A 9,767-nucleotide genomic window follows, 5' to 3' on the forward strand; every position below is an offset into this window, starting at 1 on the left:
CACAAATCATTATTGCTGTAAAATATTCTAATATTAACTTCAGACAGAACAGATAATTGAAACTTCCCAAGATAATGTCTATACCGTATAATAAACAGTAATAATTGTTCCAAAAACTGAATACAATACTAAAAAATATCTGAACAAGAAGCGGAAAGGCAAGAGTCTGGGACTGAGCGGAGGGACTTTGAATATTGGGACTTGACAGGAAAACTTAAGAGTTGTTCGAAATAATGCAGAGAAAGAAAGTGGATACACTGTGTGTCCAGGAGACCAGGTGGAAAGGTAGTAGGGCTAGAAGCTTAGGAGCAGGCTTTTAGTTGTACTACCATGGTACTGAAAAGAAGAGAAATGGAGTAGGAGTTATCTTGAAGGACAAGTTTGTTCGAAACATTCTGGAGGTGAAAAGAATGTCAGATAGAAATTGAAGATGTGCTCAATGTTGTTAGTGGCTATGCTCTGCAGGTGGGATGTGAATTTGAGGAGGAGAAGTAGTTCTGGAATGAGTTAGATGACGTGATGCAGAATATCTCCAGAGATGAGAGATAGTTGTTGGTGCAGCCTTCAATGGACATGTTGGTGAAGGCAATAGAGGGGATGAAGAAGTGATGGGCAGATTTGGTATACAGGATAGGAATGCAGAGACAGATTGTGGCAAAAAGGATGGAAATGGCTATAGTTAACACTTTTTTACAGAAAAAAACAGCAACATAGGGTAACTTATGAGAGCGGAGGTAGGAGCACGCAGGTAGACTACATCTTGTATAGATGAGGTAACCTGAAAGAGATCAGTGACCGCAAAGCAGTTGTAGGTGAGAGTGTAGCCAGACAGCATAGGATGGTGGTTTGTAGGATGGCTCTGGTGACAAGGAGGATCGAGAGGACAAAGGCAGAGCAGAGGTGGAAGTGGTGGAAGCTGAAAAGGGAGGAGTGTTGCATGGTTTTCAGGGAGGAGTTAAGAAAGGGTCTGGGTGGTCAGGGTGAGCTTCCAGATGATTGGACAACTACAGCAAGTGTTATCAGGGAGAAAGGTAGGACAGTACTTGGTGTGTCATTTTAAAGGAAAATAGATAAGGAGACTTGGTGGGGGAATGAGGAAGTGCATGAGTATATACAGAGAAAGCGGTTAGGAAAGAAGAAGTGGGACACTGAGAGGACTGAAAAGAACAGACAGGAGTACAAGGATATACAACGTAAGGTAAAGATAGAGGTAACAAAGGCAAAAACAAAGGGCGTATCATGACCTGTATGCTTGGTTGGACAGTAAGGAGGGAGAGAAGGATCAATACAGGTTGGCGAAACAGAGACATAAAGATGGAAAGGATGTACAACAGGTCCAGGTGATAAGGGTAGATATGGAAATGTGTTGGCAGATGCTAAAAGAGTGAGGGGAAGATGGAAAGAGTACTTTTAAGAGCTGATGAATTTGGAAAATGAAGAGAGGCAAGGGTAAAAGAGGTGACTATTGTAGACCACAATGTAGCAGAGATTAGTAGATGTGAGGTGAGGAAGGCATCGAAGAGGATGAAGAGTGGAAAAGCAGTTAATCCTGATGATATACCTGTGGAGGTATGGAAGTGTCTAGGAGAGGCAGCAGTAGAGTTTCTTATTCTTTTATTCAACAGGAGCTTGGAGAGTTAGAAGATGGCTGAATAATGGAAACATGTGTGATGTGCCTATTTTTAAGAATAAGGGGATATGCAGAATTGCTGCAACTATGGAGGGATAAAGTTGATGAGCCATGCAATGAAATTATGGGACAGAGTAGTGGAAACTAGACTAAGAGCATTTGTCAGCATATGTGAACACCAGTATGGCTTCATGCCTAGAAAGAGTACAACAGATGCAGCATTTGCTTTGAGAATGCTAATAGAGAAGTAAAGAGAAGGTCAGAGGGAGCTGCATTGTGTTTTTGTAGACCTAGAAAAAGCATATGACAGGGTGCCAAGAGAGGAGCTCTGGTATTGTATAAGGAAGTCTGGAGTGGCAGAGAAGTATGTTAGACTGGTGCAGGACATGTATGCTAGCTGTGAGACACTTGTATGGTGTGCTGTAGGGGTAACAGAGAAGTTCAAGGTGGAGGTGGGACTCCATCAGGGATCAGCTCTGAGCCCCTTCTTGTTAGCAATGGTGATGGATAGGCTGAAAGATGAGGTTAGACAGGAATCTCCATGGACCATGATGTTTGCAGATGATGTTGTGATCTGTAGTAATAGCAGAAAACAGGTAGAGGAAAATCTAGAGAGGTGGAGGTATGCTCTTGAAAGGAGAGGAATGAAAGTTAGTCACAGCAAGGCAGAATATATGTGTATGAATGAGAGGAACTAGGGTGGAGTGGTGAGCCTACAGGGAGTTGAGATCAAGGAGCTGGACAATTTCAGGTACTTGGGGTCAACAGTCCAGAGCAACGGAGAATGTGGAAAAGAGGAGAAGAGGTTGGAATGGGTGGAGAAAGGTGTCATGGCTACTATGTGATAGAAGACTATCGGCCAGAAGTAAAGGAAAGGTGTACAAGACAGTGGCGAGACCACTGATGCTGCATGGACTAAAAAACAGTTACAATCACCAAAAGACAGGAGGCGAGCTGGAGGTCGCAGAGATGAAGATGTTGAGGTTCTCTTTGGGAGTGACCAGGATGGATAGGATCAGGAATGGGTCCATCAGAGGAACAGCATATGTTAGATGTTTTGGAGAGAAGGTCAGAGAAGCCAGACTGAGATGGTTGGGTCATGTACAGAGGAGGGATAGTTAATATACTGGTAGACGGATACTGGAAATGGAGCTGCCAGGCAGGAGGTCTTGAGGAAGACCAAGGAGAAGATTTATGGACGTAGTGAGAGAAGATATGAAGGTAGTTGGTGTGAGAGAGGTTAAAGAGAATAGTGTTAGATGGAGAAAGTCGGAATCTGTGGGGATGCGTTCTTCTGACAGTGATGCACATTTCCATACACACATACAATGGAGTAAAAAAGTATTTAGTCAGCCACCAATTGTGCAATTTCTCCCACTTAAAAAGATGATAGAGGCCTGTAATTTTCACCATAGGTACTCTTCAACCTATGAGAGACAGAATGCGAAAAAAAAAAAAAAACAGAAAACCACATAGTCTGATTTTTAAAGAATTTATTTCCAAATTTAATAAATATTATATATATAAAACAATAGGTCAACAAATAAAAAAGTAAAATAAAAATGAATATAAATAAAGTCACAGAAGACATAAGATAGCAAAACATCCACGAATAAATAAACAGCAGCAACACGCTTCTCATGCTCAACCTGTATCATTTTTCTTTTTAGACTAATCTTTCCCTCCTTACTCTCCAACCGAGCATACAAGGCATCGTACACCCTTTGTTTTGCCTTTGCTACCTCCTTACTCTCCAACCGAGCATACAAGGCATCGTACACCCTTTGTTTTGCCTTTGCTACCTCTATCTTTACATCACAATGTATCTCCCTTTACTCCTTTCTGTTCTCTTCAGTCCCCTGAGTGTCCCACTTTGCTAACCACTTGCTCTGTATATACTTGTGCACTTCCTCATTCCACCACCAAGTCTCCTTATCTACTTTCCTACAAGATGACACACCAAGTACTTTCCTACCTGTCTCCCTTTTACCTTAGCTGTAGTTGTCCAGTCATTTGAAAGCTATCCCTGACCACCTAGAGCCTCTCTCAACTCCTCCCTGGAAACCATACAACACTCCTCCCTCTTCAACTTCCACCACTTTTTCCTCTGCTCTGCCTTTGTCCTCTTGCTCTTCCTGCTCAACTCCTTTGCAGTCACTGATCTCTTTCAGGTTACCTCATCTATACAAGATGTAGTCTACCTGCGCGTTCCTACTTCCGCTCTTATAAGTTACCTTGTGTCGCTGTTTTTTTCTGTAAAAAAGTGTTAACTATAGCCATTTCCATCCTTTTTGCAAATATTGCCACAATCTGTCTCTGCATTCCTATCCTATCCATCACTTCTTCATTCCCTCTATGGCCTTCAGCAACATGTCCATTGAGGTATGCACCAACAACTTATCTCTCATCTCTGGAGATATTCTGCATCACTTCATCTAACTCATTCCAGAACTACTACTCCTCCTCCACCATACAAAACCCCTCCCCATTCCCTCCATGTTGAGCTTCTGTCACTCCGCTGCCTTTGTCCTCTTGATCTTCCTTGTCACTAGAGTCAACTACTTTGCAGTCACTGATCCCTCTCAGGTTACCTCATCTATACAAGATGTAGTCTGCCATGCATCACAACTTCAATATCCTGTTTCAGACTCATAAGTCTATCTGACACTATTTTCACCTTCAGAACATTCCTAACAAACTCCTCTTTCAAGGAAACTCCAACTAAATTTCTCTTCCTGTCAGTGCCATGATAGTACAACTTAAAACCTGTCCCTCAGCTTCTAGCCTTACTACCTTTCCACCTGGTCTCCTGGACACACAGTATATCCACCTTCCTTCTCTGCATCATGTCAACCAACTCTCTACCTTTTTTTGTTAGAGACCTGATATTCAAAGTCCCTACTCTCAGTTCCAGACTCTTGCCTTTCCTCTTCTCTCTCTGCTTCCGAACACACCATCCTCCTCTCCTTCTTCAACTCAAGAGTAGCCCAATTTCCACTTGCACCCTGTAGTTTCATCAGTACAAAAGGCGGTCATTGTAAACCGGGGCTCGGCTAATCCGGTATGAGATTATTAGCTTTGACTTGCATGTTTGGTTTTTGCAAACATTTTTTATGCCGGATGGCCTTCCTCATGCAACCCTCTTCTTTAATCTGGGTTCGGGACCCCCGAGGGTGGCTTAGGAAGACACTGGCCCGTGCTGCCCTGACGCTGCATTTGCAGCAATAATAGAGAAAAAAAAAAAAATGGATCCTCAATCACGCATTTGTATTTTAAAGATTTTGAGCAAACAGCTGCCTACAATTCCTCTTAAGCCACCTTCGATGCGAAGAGGTCTCATTTGTTTTTACAAACTGATAACAAAATAGGCACTTCAACAGATTTTCAGAAAATTGTGAAACAATGTTTCAAAAAATAGAAAGTGAGACCTTAAAATACCCAGAAAAGATATTAACCCCACTGCTCACTATGGAAACCTTGGAATCTGTGTAAAACCTTCCCTGAATTTGAAGAGAAATCAGACAGAAGAAGCAACTCATTCACCCCTGTGTCATTTCTAGATACTGTACAGCATCAGTATCCTGTTTCAGTTTTTCCCTATTTATTAGACTGAGGATCTAGGAGTCATACAATATTCATTAGTGCTAAGTAACTTTTTGATGTTTTCCTCAACTGGGATCACATAATGTAAATGTATACCAAAATTCATGATAATTTGGTGTCAATTATGTCTTTAAATAAGAACACATGGCTCCAAATCTGCCCCTTATTTCCTTTATCATACACTTAGTCATTAGATAGCGAGGAAAGCCCGCTCGGTGGAATTCTCGAGACATTTTCAAGACAAAAGAATTTCCCCAATGGGGATCAATGAAGTTTATCTTATCTTATCGTATCTTACCATGTAATGTATCTATCACTTTGTGTCCAACAGATGTTGCTCCTGGACAACTTTTTTTAATACAATCTACTTCCCTGCTTATGCCTCAAGGCTTATTCTACTTATTCTACTGACAATGCCTTACATTGGGGCCAATCTCAGGCTTAAAGCAACATCATATTCCTTGGAGTCATCATGTTTATGATTATTTAACAATCACAAATTTCATTGCAAATATTTCTTGTTCTTATTTAATCTTATTTTGTTATCTCACTGAGATCAAATTTGAACAAAGGACAGAGCTATTATTTGGTTATAAGGTTTTTTTTTGTTGGGTCAGTGTTTCTGTTTTAGTTTAGTTACCAGCAGCTCCTTGCAGTCCAAAGGTGACAAAAAATTATGTTTCTCACCATTATACCACTCTTGTTACCTGCTGATAATAGACAATGTATTATTTACGAGGGTTGGGTGATAAGACCCTTTTAAGAGAAATTTCATCAACATGGCCACCTTGATTTGTAGCATGCCTTGAATTTCCTACGATAAGACCTTCACACACAAGCACTTTGTGGAAATATTTACACACTTAGCTTTGAGGGAAGTAAACAAAACCCATAGTTGATTTCCCTTTATCTACTTCCCTGATTTTCTGACCATGAATCGTGTTCCTTTTCCTTCCACTCTTACTTTGTGCCTGGAGTAAACATTTCCTCCCATGACACTTATATATCATGTTAGGATAACTGGACGTAAGCTCCCAATTGATTCCATAAACCATTTTTAGGCGTATCCCCAGGGTCCCCGACTTATATCTTGAGATTATTTCCGGAAAACGTGCAAGCCATTTTTCATATCGTTTGCTGAAGTTATTTAGTGTTTATTTTTATAGTAATATCGTTCCAATATCAGTTATGTTTTGCTGGTTTTCATATGTACACTATATTATATATGCAGAATGCATACTGTGATGAGTGGATTGGTGGATAGGGGGAGGTCTTAGTGTCCAGAGAGCACAAGTATTGAACGCCCGTTCCTGATCGCGGTCAGTGCAGCCTCTTCACTGACACGAGTCCGGAAAGAGTACCTGTTATGTCAGGATCCAAAAATATTTTTCGGGTCTCCTACCAGTGTTGAATGAAGTTCATTGAAGCTTTGCAACTCGGGGACTGAAACATCGGTATTTCGCAGTTATTTATTGTGCTAGCCAATGTTAGCCGATATGTTGCAGCTACTAGATAACGTCGTGGGGAGAGTGAATGGGTTGCAACAGCAAATTCTATTACTTTTGCCTGACCTCCCGATTAACACGCGAGTGTAGCGGTTACCGACCAGCAAGTACAAGGGCATTTTATCTCTCGGTTTGGTAAATGAGTGACAGAAAAGCGCACGTGCCAGTTAAAAAGAAAGATACTCACCGACTCTAAGTAAAAGGTCTCCGCGCTTTGTCCTGAACACATAAAATAATTTCGTTTTACTCGTTAACTATAAAAAGTGGCCTCCTTGTTCCCCACATTGCAAAATGGCGAGGATGGGATATCAGTCACGTGACTCATAGTTTGTGTCAGGTGATCGGCGCAGGCTGTGGAGTGTCAAAAGGTCCTCTGCGGGGCGCTAACGCTGCTTCAAGCATCGCTTAGAAATAACTGCTCCGCTATTAGGGTGTGACATATTAGGTAACGTGTATGTGCTGGCCCAAAATTGTATTGTATTGTATTGTATTTGTATTGTATTTTAGATTGTTTTGTATTTATTTGGAATCTGTTAAGCATGTACATTGGGTGACATGTTATAAATTAAAGACAATCATTTGTTTTTCCTGACACTGACTATTTACAGTTTCTAGAGTGAAAGCATGGGGGTAGAAAATGTTTTGCAGCTTGTGTTCTTGGCATACTGTATTCTGTGGCGTCTTCTGGAGGGGAGGGGTTTCAAACAGTTTGTGATGGGTCCACAGAAATGGTGCCTGGACCAATATACAGTGTCTATACAGTATCGACAGATACTAGAAGAGTGACGGGACGTTGGAAAGAGTGCTTTGAACATCTGATGAATGTGGAAAATGAAAGAGACGCAAGGGTAGAAGAGGTGACTATTGTAGATCACAAAGTAGCACAGATTAGTAAAAAAAAGTGAGGAAGGCATTGAACAGGATAAAGAGTGGAAGGGTAGGAGTACAGGACTACTCTGTGTTCCTACCCTATATACAAAATCTCCCTCTCCCTTCTTCATACCCTCTCTTGCCTACACCAACATGCACATTGAAGTCAGCACCAATTACGAGTCTCTCATCTCTAGGGATATTCTGCATCACTTCATCTAACTCATTCTAAAACTTCTCACTCTCCTCAAACTTACATCCAACCTGTGGGGCATAGCCAGTATCAACATTGATCATTACAACTTCAATTTCCAGTTTTAGAGCTCATGAGTCTATCTGGCATTCTTATCACCTACAGAACATTCCCAACAAAGTCCTCCTTCAAGAAAACTCCTACTCCATTTCTCTTCCTGTCAGAACCATGATCGTGCAACTTAAAGCCTGCACCTAAGGTTCTAGCCTCACTACCCTGCCACCAGGTCTCCTGGACACACAGTATGTCCACCTTCCTTTTCTGCATCATGTCAACCAACTCTACCTTTTCATGTCATAGTCCCGATATCCAATGTCCCTACTCCCAGTCCCAGACTCTTTCCCTTCCTCTTCTATCCATGCTTCCGAACAAGCCTTCCTCCTCTCCTTCTTCGATCCACAGTAGCTCAATTTTTATTGGTACCCTGTAGGTCAGGGGTCAGGAACCTTTTTGACTGAAAGAGCCATAAAAACCAAATATTTCTAAATATATTTCATTGAGAGCCATATAATATTTTTAATGTATAATAAATTAAATATGTCTTACTTTTGATACGACTTCTGGTGCTGCATGGATTTGCTCGATGTGCCGCTTTACATTTGACCGTTTCATTGATGCAATTTTATCATTGCATATTAGACATACTGCAGATCAAAATGCAAATTCCTTTGTCCACATGGTAATCATTGTCTTTTTCTCTTTTCCCCATCTTTTTCATTACAAGGATTAACTAGTTGACCATCTGATAAAATTGATTTCTTCACCTTTACAATGACCCGACATGCTCGGAAGCCATTGGTTCCCGACCCGACCAACAGGTGACCCATGAAATTTATCTTCAAATCTAATTTCTGTTTACTTTAAAATAACACAGCACTGTGAAAAAATAGCACAAGTATTTTAAAATCAGTTCCAAACGTTTTTTTTTTTCAACTCCATATTGTCTGGGAGCCATATGCCGTCACCGGAAGAGCCATATATGGTTCGCGAGCCATTGGTTACCGACCACTGCTGTAGGTCATCAGTACCAATGGCAATCTTTGTTAGCCTGGGCCTTGACCGATCCAGTATGCAATTATTGGGTTTGATTGGCTTGTGTGGTTTTGGCAATGTTTTATGTCTCATTTTACGGTGACAAGACTACCATAATCCTGAAACTTTAGAATTACATTAAAAATAAGAAACTAACATTTCCAAAGTCACAGAGAGCTGCATCAGGGGGATGAAAGAGCCACTGGTGACTTTGGAGATTTGGTGAATATATTTTCCCTCAACCAGCCTGTGGGCTGCGAGTTTGAAACCCCTGCTCAGGGTGGAGTGTACATTCCTCATTTAAACTAACTACCACTGAATTTCTATAGATTATTAAACTTGCAGCAAGATAATTTGAGACTTACTGCAACCATTCTTCCATTTCATCCATCAGAACTGATGTATTTTTCCTGCCATTTATGAAATGAATGAACAGATTCATGTTGGTTTGCACTATTTAGATATATATATATATTTTTTTTAAAGTAATGTGACACCCACGAATATTTTGATGATTGGATTGGTATTATAGGATGTGGAGACATCTCCCAACATTTTTGTTTTGTGTGTATATTGTTGTTCTGATTTCAGGTGGCACTCGCCCACATTATGCTGGAAATGTTTGAATTGACGCTTTGTAATTCTAACTTTGACCGGGGGTGGCGATAGTGACACAACAGCGGGTGGTTGAGTGCTCAAGCCTCGCGCAGAAACAGTGGTTGTCGGCATCTGGCTGCCAGCAGTCACTCGCCACTCTGACTAAAACATATTGACTTGTGTATTCCAGGTGGGTTGAGTGACCAGGTAGTTGTATATGTAGCATCAGTGTGGGAGTTTATGGGTTGAAGGAGACGTTTTGGTTTTTTTTATATTG

The 9,767-nt window shown here is 41.1% G+C and overlaps 1 protein-coding gene across 6 annotated transcripts in view; it reads right to left on the bottom strand.

Moving 5' to 3' along the window:
- znf507 (zinc finger protein 507) overlaps positions 1–7,052 on the bottom strand; it is a 30,139-nt gene extending 23,087 nt beyond the window's left edge. For all 6 annotated transcript variants that reach the window (XM_086143676.1, XM_086143671.1, XM_086143672.1 and 3 more), the window contains exon 1: positions 6,926–7,052. In XM_086143676.1, coding sequence (XP_085999802.1) covers positions 6,926–6,967 — 42 coding nt within the window. In that variant the 5' untranslated portion in view covers positions 6,968–7,052. The remainder of the gene's footprint in view (positions 1–6,925) is intronic.
- Between the last annotated feature and the right edge of the window lie 2,715 nt (positions 7,053–9,767).

This window comes from Fistularia commersonii, chromosome 3 (genome assembly GCF_037954325.1).
Source record: "Fistularia commersonii isolate RoL2024-O1a breed Wild chromosome 3, RoL_Fcom_v1.0, whole genome shotgun sequence".
NCBI lineage: Eukaryota > Metazoa > Chordata > Actinopteri > Syngnathiformes > Fistulariidae > Fistularia > Fistularia commersonii.